This window comes from Lissotriton helveticus, chromosome 1_1 (assembly GCF_964261635.1).
Source record: "Lissotriton helveticus chromosome 1_1, aLisHel1.1, whole genome shotgun sequence".
Lineage (NCBI taxonomy): Eukaryota > Metazoa > Chordata > Amphibia > Caudata > Salamandridae > Lissotriton > Lissotriton helveticus.
The window spans coordinates 1,628,151,709-1,628,167,819 of NC_136057.1; the positions used below are offsets into that span (position 1 = coordinate 1,628,151,709).

Genomic DNA, 16,111 nt, shown 5'->3' on the forward strand with positions numbered 1-16,111 from the left:
ACATCCTTGAAAGTCATTTAATGTTCTGAATCTCCAAAGCCTTTTTTGATCTCCATAATCCTTATAAGTCTAGTCGACTTTTGTAGGATCGGCCTTACCGGGTTCCATCTTCTTAGCCCCAAAAAGGTTGTATTTTTTTGACCTGTGGTGTCGAAGTTTGTATTTTTGAAATTGCGGATGTCTTTTTCTGCTCCAACTCTCGGTCGCCTGAGGCACTTTTTGCTTTGGGGTGTTCAGTGATTATTACACTATGTTTAGAAAGAGAATCCCTACCCTTGAAATTATTAGGATATTCATTCTCCTCCATCGTCTCTAAATCATCCACACCCTCATTGTCTCAAAAATACTTAGCCATAGAAGGGGTCCACAGGGACTTTCATCAAATCATTAAACGTTTTCAATATTTTTTTTTAATTTGTCCAATGTGACAATCTTTGTTTATCACAAAGTTTAAATATTTTGGGTTTGAAAAGCAAACAGGCGTAGCAATCCTCAGACTTATAGCATTTGGTGGGCATATAACATATACTGAAAGCGCATCATTCACTGCATACTTTCTGCTGCAGTTAGTACATCATTTAAATTGAGAATTTTCAATAATTTGAGATTCTAAAATGACACACAGACACAAGGGCAACAACCTTTCCCAAAATACTCAACCTAGTAGAGGACCTCTTAAAACATGTTTTTTGTTGTTTTTTACAACACCATGTCTAGTAGCACTGTGTTCCTTCTCTGCAGGAGTCTCAATATTTTTCACTGTCCATGTTTTCTTCCCACCCCTCCACATCTGAACAAATGCCTTGTTTCAACAGCCTGCAATTAGCTTTCAAACCCACTGGTGGAAACAACAATAGGAAGATGGAAATGACATACCTGGGCATATTGCGATCATAGTGAGTCATATCAACTCTACCCATGGTCAGTTCCTAAAGGTGACACTTAGAAGAAAGTTCTGGGTACAACCACTAGATGGCAGAAAAACTCTCACATGTTCATCTATAATAGTTTCACTAAAAAAATGAACCCTTTGTGATATTGAGTTGTCTCTTTAGTCCAAAGACTCTGTCCTACCCATGAATAAGGAGGAACTGGGAAGTTTGCCAGACTTCATACTGGCACACATGTGGTTCTGGTTGCATAGCAATTTGAAGTGCTTTTTTTGCTCAAGCTATTTGGAGGCTGAGCACTCACAGGATAGGAAGAAGAGTAACTTGGGTGAAGGGAGTAAAGAAGTTACACCTTATAGTGACTTCACCCGTTATGGACGCTCCCAGAAATCCCCTGTGCCTAATACATTTCAAAATGTGACCTTGTGTAATTTCGTTTTATTTCCAAGTGTCGTACTCCTTTTTCCAACATGACATTTACTATGTACCAAAATTACAAACAATGGAACTTATCAGGTCTTTCGTGGTAACACCAACGGTACAAAAAACAATGTGCTCTCATTCTAAATTAAATACTCAAGCATCATGAGTAGATTATTTTGGTACTCTATGTCTTACGAATCATAGTCGTCCAAGTTAAGAACTTAAAGCCCAGACAATTGTCATACAAGACAGCAGTTACTATCACCCTGGAGCAATTCCTTCCGCTGACTTAAACCACAGGCCTGGACTATTACACAAATACTTACTAGGTTTCCATGGGCTGAAGTTAGTAGTCCAGCGGGGTGCTGTGTCACCATTTGCCTTTAGGCCGGTTTTATTTCTGTCAAAGTAACGAGACAAAGCATGGCCATCACTGCTACAGAACAAAGTGTCACAAGAACATTTTAATTAAGGATAACACTGCTTGCAATTTGAAGGCTGTTGAATATGTGCATAATCTAATCTAAGTCTGAAATAACTACTATAAAATTAAGAAGAAAGGAGTCTAAAAGTGGGATTAACCTGAATCTCACAGTGGTGCTCAATTCGATGGTCATTCTTGCATTTAGACCTACAAAAGCTGAATAACCAATACGTTTGTGATAATTAACTACCCGTGGTACCTTCCTCTGCTTCTGACATCTCTCAATGAGATGAGATGAAACATTTCCGAATAGTTGACTGAGGGTAGTCAGTCAAAAATTCCTTATTCAGCTAATAAAAGCCATAAAAGAACAAAGCTAAAATAAATGTACCAATACCGTTTTTTAGACTAGACATGAAAGGACCATAAATACAACAGGAAATACAATTTGCCTGTATAAGTTTTCCTAAAACCATATTAACAAAAAGAGTAAAAATATTATTAAAAACACATACAATGACAGTTCAGCTTGTAAAACTCAGATAAAGTACTTGAAGAGTTTATCAGTTAAAGTGCAAATTCAGCTAGACAAAGCATCGTTCTACTGGTTCTTGTGGCACCTGAAAGGAAACTAGCAACCCCAAAGCAGACCATGGGCGAGGAAAGCATCTGTAGATATTATAATGCTGGCCTCGCTTGAACAAAATGACGTGAACCTAAAAGCGGAAGGATGTATTTTTTCCGCAGAGTGACAGAGTTAAAAAGAAAAGAAAAAAAAAGTGTAAAGCATTGGAAAAGTGGTCACATGGACATGACCATAGATCCCCGTGCTTTGGAAAGCCTTTTGGAAAAGGAAGTAACCACTTAATAAGATTCAGTCGGAATCTGGTTAACAAAAAACGGTGATGAATGTTGTTAACCAGAGACAGGTAGGGGTGCGCCTGTGGGCTTAGGCAGAGTGTGTTGCAATTTCTCACCTTGGCTTTGCAGTCTTTGTACCCTCCCTATCCTCCTGCCGTGTGGCCAGGAACTGGTAATCAGTGTTCCAGGCGTCAGTTGGCCGTAAAGATTTGGGATTAGTGTACAGATCAGAGCAGCCTAGCCATCTAATCTGCTCCGATATATACCTTAGCCATGGGATACGCAAGGCTTCCTCAAGAGCCATATAGTCTGCTATGACCAATTGATTCAGGGTGGCAACTGAGGGTAGGCTGTTCAATATCATTGAAGTCATGGAGTAAACGAATGTTAAGAGACAGTAGCAATTGGTCATTTTCATCTGGCGAGGCCATAAAAACAATGTAAACAAGGTCAGTATAATACGCCAAAAAGTATACAATAAAAGACTGATGAATGCTTGAATTTATCTCAGCCAATGGAAATTACATGGGCCGCATCCCAGTCCATAGTTCATTTCATAAGTCCTTATTGTGATTATTCATCATCAAAGACACGACGTCCAAAATAAAACAATCCTTCGCTTAAAACACCATTGTATTCAATTGTATAAAACTTCATACCACATCTTAATTAATTTAACTATAAATATATATATACACGTTAAAACAGTTTAAAATTAGATTAAACAGGTAAACCAGCATAAAATCATAATTCTACATCATAAATTTACAAAAAAGGGGAGTGATCCTCTAGACCAAACCTAACTAATACCATACCACTCGACCCCCTCTAAAACCACCCATCTAGATCACAATATAACAGCTAAGTGCCCCACCTTTTTGCTGCGTATGGCCCAAGCCCAGCTTAAAAACGTTGTTACACCAATTACCACAAGATTGGAGGTGTCTGATTTTAAAATTCTCTTTGCAGCCATCACCGATCTTAAATTCATAGATTAAGCATACCGTTTTAAGCCAAATCCTCCTAGGCTGTTGGTATGCGGGACATACAAATAGGAAGTGATCTATGTTCTCAGTATGCACTAAACAGAATGCACACTTGTCACTACTGGCAGAATTCCATTTGCTAGTGAAACATCTTAAGGGTAAAGTGCCTATTCTGAACTGATGGTAGAGCTTCCGATCATGAGGCTTGGTTACAAGATCCCAATACTCTTCCGAGACTGGTTCATCCTTAATGTCGAGGAAATCCCTCGACAATGGCTGATTAATATGGGAGGAGAATCTCTTATTTTTATCCATCTCCCAATTTGCTGCTCTAAAAGACTTTCACTGGGAATTACGCAGCCTCTGGATGTTCCCATACATTACTCATTCCCATTTCAGTCAGCAAGGACCTTATTCCAGCCAACCATGGGATCTTATGTGATCGGCTCAAACCCCTCACTTCCAATAGGGCCTTTGCATATAAAGATAGTTCCGGGGTAGTCCAGAGACTCCTCCAAAATGCTAAAGGTCTGTAACGAGCTACGTCTTCAATAGCGTGGCAGCCCAGGTCAAGCAACAATGGTAGGAGGGGGGACGATTGCGGTAGGCCTACTATACTTCTCATAAATTTATTTTCGGCAAGAGAACGTTGGGATAGATTGTAGAAGCCCCAAATTTCTGCACCATAAAGAATAGCTGGACTTATTTTTAAAGTATAAATCTTTAAAATGGGGGCGAGGGGTTTGGTTTGAGACAGCCTATGCTCCTTACTCAGGGCTCCAGCCAACTGGGCGTGCTTTAACGCTAACATATCGACTTGGGGCTTCCAACTTAATTTATCGTTAAATGTGACGCCCAGATAGGTGAAGACGTATGTTTGCTCCAGTAAAGCACCATCCATATAAACACTTGCTTTAACTGGCTTAATTTTGTGGAGCACCATAAATTTAGTCTTCCCTACATTGACCACTAGCTCATGTTCGCAGCAAAACACCTCAAAACGAGACAGTGCCAGCTGCAGCCCCTGTCTTGTCTTGGATATGAATAGGGTGTCGTCCGCGAACATGAGCAGTGGTACTTTCATGCTAGCTAACATTGGCGCGTCAGTTGGGTGAGTTGCGAAGTACTGGACCACCCCATTTATAAATAAAGAAAACAGGGTGGGAGCCAGCACGCACCCCTGACGAACCCCTTTACAAACCTCAAACCTGTCGGTAATCTCACCTGGTTTGCCCCAGCGCACCTGCGCGTAGGTATGTTCATGAAGTTTTACTAAAAAAACAACCAGGCTATGAGGCTTCCCCATTTTCAATAGCGCCTTCCACAATTTCACCCAGGGTACTAAGTAGTCAAATGTAGATTTTAGATCCACAATGCCGCAAAAAGCAAACCCCCACCTAAGACCACCTCTTTCCAGTATATTAGTACAAATCTAAAGGCCTAATCAAGCGTACCAGTGTGAGACCGGAACCCTGCCTATAAGGGAGTTAAAATCATGTTTCAGCCATCCATTCCTGAATACGTCAGAGTACTAGTCTGGCTAAAAAAAGTTTGTACAGCATCAATGAGACTGATGGGTCTATAGTTCGCCGGTGCTGAGTGCACCCTCTTCTTGTAGATGGGGATGATCTCCACACCAGACCAAGATTCCGGAATCGAGGCCCCGCTTTCTATGGCGTTTGCTAAAAGCAATATATACGGGACCCACAGATCTTGATGTTGCCTAAATAGATCTGCAGGAATGTAGTCAGGCCCCGGAGCCCTGCCACTAGGGACCATTTTTAACACAGCCTCTACCGCTTTAGTCGTAAAGTTTAATGGTTCATTAGAAGAGATGGGTAAAACGAACTCCTCGCTACTAGGTGCTGCCTTAAACTGTGCTTCAAAATACGTCACCCAATATTCTGGTTCTACATTGTTGCTCGGGGTCTGTGACTGCGGGCTATTGGCCCATTTAACTAAGTGCCAAAACTGAATCATGTTTTGCCCATTGCATGCCTGTAACACATCCTTCCATCTTTCTTCGTCCCATTCTCTCTTTGCCTGTCTCTGTACTGCTTTATAATTAGCTCTAGACTGTTTGAGGTTACCCTGTACTCTAAATCTAATGGCTTCCACGAGGGATTTGTAGGCCTTTCTACAGGTGCTGTTATACCAAGAACTTGGTTTCAAGAGTCTAATCTTTTTACGAGTACTTCCTTTAATAAAGAACTTTTTTAGTCCCTTGAAAAGTTCATCATGAACACCTGGTAGGGTAGCGGTCAACACCTCCTGGGACTCGCAATCAGAGAGGATTGCCATAGAACCCAGAACCATGGCCTTAATCTGTGCAACATCACTATCATTAGTTGATATCTGGGCCCAGCGTACCCTTCTTAAGTCGGTTACAGTGACCATTTCTGGGGTTTAATCTCCTTCCCTCTGTGGTGTACTACAAAAGCTTCTGTCCTTAATTTACAGCACCAAGGGATTATGGTCACTTTCCGGCCTCGACTGAACCTCCATATCTAGAACCAGAAGCCATAATTCCACATTGACAAGAATATAGTCTATGCGATTGCTAGCTCTTCCATTATCAAATGTCATTACTCCCTGCCTATCTGACTGCGTCCTCCCATTGGTTGCCCTCAAACCCCTTTCTAAGCAAAACGCCTCAGACCATTTCCTCATGGGTTGATGGTCTAGATGAGGAATGCCCCATAATTCATCCACCGCTTCGCTAAGCCTACCATCTTCAAAATCCAGGGGCTCAAAGCAAGAGTTGAAGTCCCCTGCAATAATCAAATTACTAGGCCCTTTGTCTTGTACCACATAACTTTCCAGGGTTGTGATGACATTTGAACACCTCCCACCCGGCTGTCTCTGTGAATAGACATTATATATTATTATGTCTAGGCCTGTTGATAAGTTGACCTGTATAGCTAAAATATCTGGGCTTTCAATAGTTAGCTCGACCACCCTTATCCCCTCAAGTTGTCTCACCCAGCGAGTTAGCCCACCTACTGTTCTTCCCCTAGACCCCCTGGTCGCTGCCTTCAAAGACGTTTAAATAGCCTGGGTGGTAGATTCCTTCAACAGACCATGTCTCCTGAAATAACCACACATCGGATTGCTCAATATGAAATGACCATTCAGACGACTTAATTTTTGTTGCTAATCCCGCAATATTCCAGGAGGATAAAGTCATGCACGACAGTCCATAGTTATTTTGCACACCATACCACCTCAGTTTGGACCCAGCTATATGCAAATCAGTCGTGACCCTGCTCCAATGGGAACAGTTAAGCCAGAATTGCCAAGACAGGTCCTCCCTAAAATGGAACACAAGCAACCCATCACCGGTTATGGACTCATCAGCGGGGTATAGCTTGGATTCAGTGATAGTGTCCACTGGACCCATGTCTGGGCATACCCATCTCACTTGGGGTGAAATACTAAAGTATGCAAAAAGTGAACTGTGTACACAGTAGTATAATACACCTATCATTAAAATACATGTAGAGGGATTGATAAACCACCACTTGGATTGTCAAAGAGGTCATTCATCTGTGCTTTCTCATCCAGGATCCAGCTAGGTGTTTACCCTCAAAGGCCTGCATACTATTGGATATGGGAGGCGATGTGGCCTACCGGCTAAAGGGGTCAGCTTCTGGAGTGGAGAACCAGGCTTGAAAATCGCGCTCCCTTAAACAAATGCCAAAAACGGTGTAGCATAATCTGGTTCTCTTCTGAAGCACTCTAACACCCACAGGCCAAGTGTACGCTTCATTAAACTGCAAATATATAAATGCCTTGATATATATATAATTCCTTTGACCTCCTCCTGTAGATCAGCGGAACTGGACAATTTATAAGGAATTTACACTGCAATGTAACAACCTAGGAACGTTGTGAAGCACAAACACCTCCTTTGATTTTCTTTACAACAAGGCAGGTAGCCAACGATGGTTTGGACCGGTTAATTAGTTCTGTCAATCTCAAGGAGGATTGCGCATCATCGCGGTTATGTATTGTCTGGCAAATACCACGATTGACTAGTAGTTTACAACCACCCCCCGGCAGGCGGGAGGATTCTCATGATGGCAGGGTGAGGAGATTTTGAGCTTAGGATTTGAATACCCCATCATCAGTCGTTAGCTTCTCCATGTCTGGGCACAGGCTAGCGGGGGTGGCTCTAGGCTCATGGCGGCCCTGGGCAGGGAGCGTAGGTAGGGGGCACCGGACGAGGGGGTCCGGGCGGAGAGGAGCTCCACAGAGTTCAGGAACTAGGAGGAACGCAGGCGCGGAGGACAGTGAAGAGGGGGGCGGGGTCAGGGTGTTTGGAAGTGGAACAGAGCCGGAGGCCGCCAAATCCCACCATGTGGCCACTACGCAAATATGTATCCATCCTCAGAGGATTATCATATTAAGGATATATATTGGCATTGCGGCACCTAGGATTTGGTGGCCCTGTGCAGGTGCACAGCTTGCATATGCCTAAGGCCGCCGCTGAGGCTAGACTTCGATTTTGGGCTTCAAAATGCCATTTACTAAAATTGTAGGTACGAACAGGAAACCTAGAAGCGAATTACAAATTCACTGCACGGACCTGCCCTTGAAGACATGGTAAATTACAGGATTGGCTTCATGAAGCTTTTGAATGCTAGCTGTAAGGACTCAGAGTCAGTCAGCATTCTAGTGCTGAGCATGTATTCAAACTAAACACCCACCCACCACTGATGTCACTGGTCAGGTGACACAGCTATAATAAAAAAGTGGCCGAGCGCACGTGCTCTGGGCAAGTTGCACCATGCAGCCAGTGTGTCTGTGTCAGTGATTGCGAGCATGAGGGCCTAGGACCCACAAGACTTTACAATGGGGACGAGGGTACGCCAGCCACAATGAACATATACTAAAGCAGGACCAGCGGAGCCCACCCGCGGCCTGCCTGCAGCATCCCCCGCCGTGCAGCGTGTGTGAAGTGCGGCGGCGGGGAGAATAGACTTCAAAGATAAATGAGCCCGCAGCGTGAGGAGAGCTGCCGGGCCCTGAATGAAGAAAGCGGAGCCCACCCGTAGTAAAGTGCCAAACATCTCGCCCGTCCCCGCGAGGGAAACCAACGGTGCCCAACACGAAACGGAGGAGCTGTGGTGACGGTCTAGTCTTTCACCGCCGGAGACCGGAACCGGAAGGGCGGCCATTTTGTCATAGCGGCCGAGCCCTGTTAGTTAACGGTCGCGTCTCCCCGGCGCTCCGGGAATTAAACCTACGTTTACACACCAGTACTGGCTGCATAGTGATTATTTCATCAGATAAAGGGGCACTGTTATAATGGCGACGAGGCAGGATCCGGAAATCAGCAAGGTCCTGAAACAATAAGAAAAAAAAAACTGAACAGTTAAAATCAAACCCCTACTTACTCGAGCTAACTTCTCGGAGCGTGGCAGAGGGTGCGCACGGCACAGTGCCACAAAAGAGGCACGGAGCAGGCGCAGCCAGCCTTTACATAAGGCCAACATTGAAGTAAGCCTAAGGAGCATACAGTCCTAGGAGGTGGGGCACTGAATCCCAAACCTGCTCCCAACAAAAAGGGCACAGAGCCATTGGATGCGGCACACCAGAAACCGCTTAGCTCGAGGTGAGGATATCTACACGGGCCAACCTAGACGCAGAAAACCCAAAGGGACCAAGTCAGGCAAGCAAAGGCGGAGCTTACACCGCGACCAGAGATAAGGCGGGAAGCAATCCTGGAATCCCGAGGGGCCTCAGGCAGTGGCGAAAGCAGCCCTACCCAGGGGAGAAGAAGTGTGGAACAGCAAGCACCAGGCAGTCCACCTAACGTCAACAGACAAGCCCAAGCAAATCCGAGGGACAACGAGAGAATGGCTGCAACGTCCACATCTCACCAGCATGGTGCCGTTCCTGCCAAAAAGAGGTGAACCCACGATGCCGTGGGAAGATTGGAAGAGGTACTTTCTGAATTATCTGGCGGTGCTAGAGGAAGAGAGTGAAGCGGAATACTCCAGCCCACGAAAGTTGAAGATTTTATTACATAACCTCGGACCGGAGGGAATAAGAGTGTACGACAACATAGTGAAAGCAACGAGACAAGCGGTGGACACGGATGTGTTCCAAAACGCAATTGAAGACATAGACGCACACTACAGACCGGTGGTGTGCGTGGCCATAGGCCGATGCAACTTCTTTCAGAGGAAGCAAGAGAACGGCGAGACCATAGATGAATATGTAGCGGCTCTACAGAAATTGGCTATAACGTGTAAGTTTGGAGCGTTACATGACAATCTGGTGAGAGATCAAATAATCATGCACACATCAAACACAGCAGTGAAAAATTGTGGGTCAACGGGGATGCCCCCCTTAACGAGGTATGGGCCTTAGTGAAGAAGGCAGAATTATCCAAGAGATGTGCAGAAGCTGCCAGGAAGGAAACGAGCAACAAACAGACAGTATGCAGAGTGATGGTGAACAACAAAGGGGACAAGGCCAGACAAACGGGACCACCAAACAATTACTTCTCGAAGAGGAACCAGCAAGGAGCAGGAGCGACGCAGAAGTCCACATGGGAGAAGAAAACGAATTGCTACCGGTGTGGAAGCACTTCACACATAGGCAACGACAAGGCATGTCCTGCATTCAAAGCGAAGTGTGCGTTCTGCGGAATCTTTGGACATTATGAGAAAGTCTGCAGACGGAAGCCCAGAGGAGCTGCAGTCAAGTACATTGACCACGGAAACGCAGATGAAGATGAGGCGCAAGGAGGGGAAGAGTATGGTGAAGAGGTTCTCTACATAGGGGATCAAGTGTTGGATGTGGAATGCAAGGGTTCCAGCAAACCGATGTTGAAAATGAACATTGGTGGAGTAGTGGTCGACATAGTGGCGGACTCAGGATCCCCCATCACAATTGTACAAAAGAAGGTATGGGAAGAACAATTCCAAGAAACCATACAAAAGGAACTACTTCCTATGGATTTGAGACCAGTCACCTACACAGGACAAAGAATACCCATGGTAGGGTATTGTCCCCTACTGTTTGAGTTCCGAGGACGCAAAGCCTAATGCAAGCTATACGTGTCGGAAAAAGGGCCTTCGGTACTTGGATGGAAAGACCAAGGTGTCCTAGGCATCAAGCTCAACCCAGGAGGAGTGGAAAAAGTACTGCTGACAGATTCGGAACAAGGATACGAAGGGGAAGCCTGGAAGAGAGAGTACCCGGAAGTGTTCAGCGGGAAGATAGGAAAGTTAATGAAATTCTCGCACATGATTCACTTGAAGGAAGGAGCCAAACCGGTGAGCCACAAGGCCAGGAACATCCCGTTAGGTGCCGCGAAGCAGTACAAGAAGAATTGGACAGATTGGAGAGGAGTGGCATAATAAAGGCCATCGAAAGCGCGGAATGGCTTTTGCCCGTAGTGGTGGCGCAGAAACCCAACGGGAAGGTGAGGCTGTGTGTAGACCTCAGGGAACTAAATAAAAACATTCTGATTGACAAGTTCCCTTCACCACGCATAAATGAGATGCTCACGAAAACCAAAGGTATAAAGTGGTTTTCCACGGTGGATCTATCCTCGGCGTACCATCAGGTAGCATTACACCCTACATGTAACCAACTCACTTCCTTCATTACACCGTTTGGGTGTTACAAATTCATGGGGATGCCGTTCGGGTTAGCATCAGCGGCGGCAGTCTTCCAAAAATTGATGCACAAATTATTCCAAAAGGTGGAAGGCATCCAATATTTCCAGGACGACATTCTGGTAATGGGGAAGTCCAAGCCGGAACACAACGACAAGTTACATACTGTCCTGAAAATACTCCAAATCAATGAACTCACGGCAGAGTGGGGGAAATGCAAGTTTGGAGTGCCATCCGTGACATACCTTGGACATGAAATCGGTGAGAAAGGTATCGAGCCCAAAAGAGCCAACATGGCAGCGATAAGAGATGCGCCTACCCCAGCAAGGAAGGAAGACGTCAGGTCATTCCTGGGGATGGCTGAATTCTATAGCAAATTCATCTCACACTTTGCAACAAAGAACCACCATCTCAGACAGCTGCTGAAAGAGAGGAATGGATTCAAATGGGACAAGGAAGAGCAAGAGGAGTTTGAGGCGTTGAAAAAGGAAATGAGTGAAGCTGTACCACTCAAGGGTTTCGACCAAGCAGCAGCATCAATACTAACCAAGGACGCCAGTGATAGAGGCCTGGGAGCGGTGCTTATGCAGAGGGCAGTCAACGGTGAAGTTTCAACGGTGAGTTTCGCGTCCAGGTCATTGGCACCCAATGAAGAAAAGTTCAGTGTCATTGAAAAAGAGATGCTAGCAGTGGTATGGGCAATGGAACGCTTAAGGCAATTCTTATGGGGTGCCAAGTTCCTAGTACGAACAGATAATAAACCCCTGATAAAGGTACTCACCTCAAGTGGACATGCCAACGCGACCAAGGATAGCGAAGATGACGCTAAGACTTTTGGATTATGTATATGAGGTGGAATACATACCAGGTCCCCGGAACAGAGGAACAAGTTACTTACCTTCGGTAACGCTTTTTCTGGTAGATACAGTATCTGCCTGTGGATTCCTCACCTTGTGAATATCCCCCTTGCGTAAGCAACTTCGGAATTTTTCTTCGTAGCACGCCGGCGTGGACGACGTCATAGGAGCACGGCATCGCGCGCGACTCCGTCTGACGTCATCGACTCCTTATTAGACCCACGTCGGCGTGATGACGTCAGTTCCACCCTTTTTTCCGTGCCTTCGAGGCACCTGGACGGACCAACGACAGTAAATATACATATATACAGTGTACACAGTACATACAAATCAAAACTGCACACAAAGTGCGTAGCAAAAGCATCAAAAAACAGAAAATATAAATACATAAAACCAGGTATAGCAGAGAGGACAACGGGGAGGCGGGTGGGCATGTGAGGAATCCACAGGCAGATACTGTATCTACCAGAAAAAGCGATACCGAAGGTAAGTAACTTGTTCTTCTGATAGATACATCTGCCGTGTGGATTCCTCACCTTGTGAATAGAGTCCCACAGCAGTCCCCACTCCCGAAGGAGGGTGTCCACTCTGCTATACCAGGAAATCTTGGAGGACAGAGCGCGCGAAATGGCCGTCCCTCCTCAACTCGGTATCCAAGCAGTAGTGCTTCGCGAAAGTGTGGAGGGAGGCCCAAGTCGCGGCCCTGCAAATGTCCTCAACAGGAACACCTCTAGACAAAGCAGATGTTGCAGACTTTGCTCTAGTTGAATGTGCTCTAATACCCTCAGGAGGGTCCTTACTCGCCAGGGAGTAGCAAATCTTGATGCACAGGATTATCCACCTGGAAAGTGTGCGCTTGTGCACCGCTTTGCCCTTCTTGCAGCCAGCAAAACCCAAGAAGAGCTGATCGTCAATACGATAGTCTTTAGTCCTATCAAGATAGAAACTAACTGCTCTCTTAGGGTCCAAGCGATGAAGCCTCTCCTCCTCCTTGGAAGGGTGTGGGGGAGGATAGAAGGTAGGAAGGGTAATGGATTGACCTAGGTGGAAAGGAGTTCCCACCTTAGGAAGAAAAGCAGCCCTGGTCCTGAGAACCATTCTTTCAGCATGAATGGTCAAGAATGGGGGCTTGTAACTAAGAGCCTGAAGCTCACTTACCCTCCTTGCCGAGGTAATTGCAACCAAAAAGACCGTTTTAAAAGAAAGAAGTTTCATTGGACACTTGTGCAAGGGTTCGAAGGGAGAACCCATCAAATAGGTTAACACAAGATTCAAATCCCAATGAGGAACAAACGGAGAAGGAGGGAACTTATTAGAGAGACCCTTCAAAAATCTTAAAACCACAGGAGACTTAAAAAGAGAGGGCTGAACCAGCAAACAGAGAAATGCCGATAAGGTTGAAAGATACCCCTTGACCGTGGCAACAGCAAAACCCTGCTGCGCCAGAGAAAGAGCAAACTGCAAAATGTCAGACAAATGAGCCTTCAAAGGGTCAACATCCCTCTCCCTACACCAAGAGACAAATTTAGACCACCTATACGAATAGATGGACTTAGCGGAGTCACGCCTGGCAGAAAGAATGACATCCACCACATCGTGAGGGAGAGAAAAGGAATTCAAGTTGCCCCGTTCAATCTCCAGGCATGAAGGTGTAATGTCTGGAGGTGGGGGTGTAGAACTTGCCCCTCCATCTGAGAGAGGAGGTCTGCCCTGAAAGGGAGACGGAGCGGCGGGCACGAGGAGAGGTGGAGAAGGTCCGTGTACCGCACCCTTCTTGGCCAATATGGGGCGACCAATATGACTTGGGCCCGGTCTTGACGAATCTTCCTCAGAACCCGAGGAATCAAGGGTATGGGGGGGGGGGAAACGCGTAGAGGAGTTGATTTCCCCAACTCAACTGAAACGCGTCCCCCAGAGCTCCTTGCATCGGATACTGGAGACTGCAGAATGACAGGCAGTGAGCATTCTCGCGAGTGGTGAACAGGCCCACCCGAGGAGTCCCCCACATCTGAAAGATGTCGTGAACAACCTCTGGGTGGAGCCTCCACTCGTGGTTGGCAGAGAACTGCCGACTGAGAACGTCTGCATGAACGTTCTGAACTCCGGCCAGATGATTTGCCATCAGACAAATCTAATGATCCTGAACCCAGGACTAAGAGACGCAGAGCCTCTCTGCAGAGACACTGCGACCCTACTCCTCCCTGCTTGTTGATGTACCACAACGCGGTCGTGTTGTCCGTCAGGACCTGAACCGACTGACCGCGAAGGAAAGGGAGGAAGGCCTTGAGCGCCAGACGTATCGCCCGCAACTCTAGAAGGTTGATATGAAACAACCTCTCCTCCGGAGACCAAAGACCTTTGATCTCCAGATCCCCCAGATGAGCACCCCACCCGAGAGTGGATGCATCCGTTATCACTGTGGCAACAGGAGGAGGAAGATGGAAAGGCTTTCCCTGAGACAGATTGCCTTCCACGCCCCACCAAGACAGATCCGCAGCAGTTTCTCTGGAGATCCTCACTGACCCCCCGAGATCTCCGTTGTGTTGATACCACTGCCTGCGGAGGCACCACTGGAATGCCCTCATGTGCCAGCGTGCATGGTTGACCAACAAAATGCAAGAAGCCATCAGACCGAGCAAACGAAGAACCTTCAGGACTGGAACAACCGCTCCATCGTAGAAAACTCGAGGCGCAGTAGTAAGTCCAAAAGGAAGAACCGCAAACTGGTAGTGTTGCGATCCCACCGTAAAACGGAGATACTTTCTGTGCGACTTCAGGATGGGAATATGAAAATCCGCATCCTGTAAGTCGATCGACACCATCCAGTCTTCTTCCAACAGCGCCTGAAGAACCTGTGCAAGTGTGAGCATTTTGAACTTCTCCTGCTTGAGATAGAGGTTCAAAATCCTGAGGTCCAGGATTGGCAGTAACCTGCCATCCTTCTTGGGGATCAGGAAATACCGGGAGTAGCACCCCTGACCCCTTTCCTGCTCTGGAACCACCTCTATAGCACCTTTTCGAAACAGTGCCAGGACTTCTTCCTGCAGGAGAAGCAGGTGGTCCTCTGAACAATAACCTTGGCAAGGAGGGAAATTGGGAGGAAACTACTGGAAAGGAAGAGCATACCCATTTTCTACGAGATTGAGAACCCAAAGATCTGATGTAACCGATTCCCAATCCCGTAGAAAATGAGTAAGCCGACCCCCCACCGGACCCGCATGATCCAGAATGGCGGATGTAGGGCTGCTTTGCTGTTGTAGGTGGGGGGTGGGTATTATTGGAGGAAGTAGAGGAGGAGGAGGCTTGGCGTCCACGAGCACGTCCCCTTTGTTTACCTCTGTATGATTTATACAAAGGGTTCTGCTGCGGTTGTTGCTGCTGGCCTTGCTTATAGGAACGAAAAATGGATCTACCAAATCCCCTAAACTTCCTAGTGGCAGAACCTCTAGCCTGAAGACCCAAGGATCTTGCTGTAGCCCAGCTATCTTTGAATCTCTCCAAAGCCACATCCGCTTTCTTTCCAAAGAGGCCTGTCCCATCAAAAGGCAAGTCCATTAAAGTGGATTGAACGTCTGCAGAAAAATCAGAAGATTTTAGCCACGCAGCCCTTCTGGTGGCAACAGTAGAACCCATAATTCTGGCAACAGAGTCCGCCGTGTCCATGCCACTCTGAATGACTAAGCGGGCTGCAGCTTGAGTGTCGGAGACTACTTCATTAAAGTTTTTTCTATCATCCTCAGGAAGCTTAGATGACAGTTGCTTCACAGAGTTCATCACAGCATGTACATATCTCCCTAGCAGACAAGTAGCATTAGTAGATTTTAGAGCCATGCTACTTGAGGAGAAAATCTTTTTAGCAGACTGGTCCAATTTTTTTGAGTCCTTGTCTGCTGGTACTTGAGGAAATGAACCTGCCGATCTGTTGGAACAAGCGGCCTGTACTACCAAGCTCTCAGGAGAAGGATGTGAAGAGAGAAACTCGGGGTCACCAGGTGCCACTCTGTAACGTCTTGCTACAGACCTGGAAACCGCAGGA

General features: G+C 46.3%; 1 protein-coding gene across 1 annotated transcript in view; it reads right to left on the reverse strand.

Moving 5' to 3' along the window:
- LOC144764805 (uncharacterized) overlaps positions 1-16,111 on the reverse strand; it is a 581,674-nt gene that overhangs the window by 46,254 nt on the left and 519,309 nt on the right. The window contains exon 14 of the mRNA XM_078650300.1: positions 1,640-1,713. Within this exon, the coding sequence (XP_078506426.1) occupies positions 1,640-1,713 (74 nt within the window). The remainder of the gene's footprint in view (positions 1-1,639; positions 1,714-16,111) is intronic.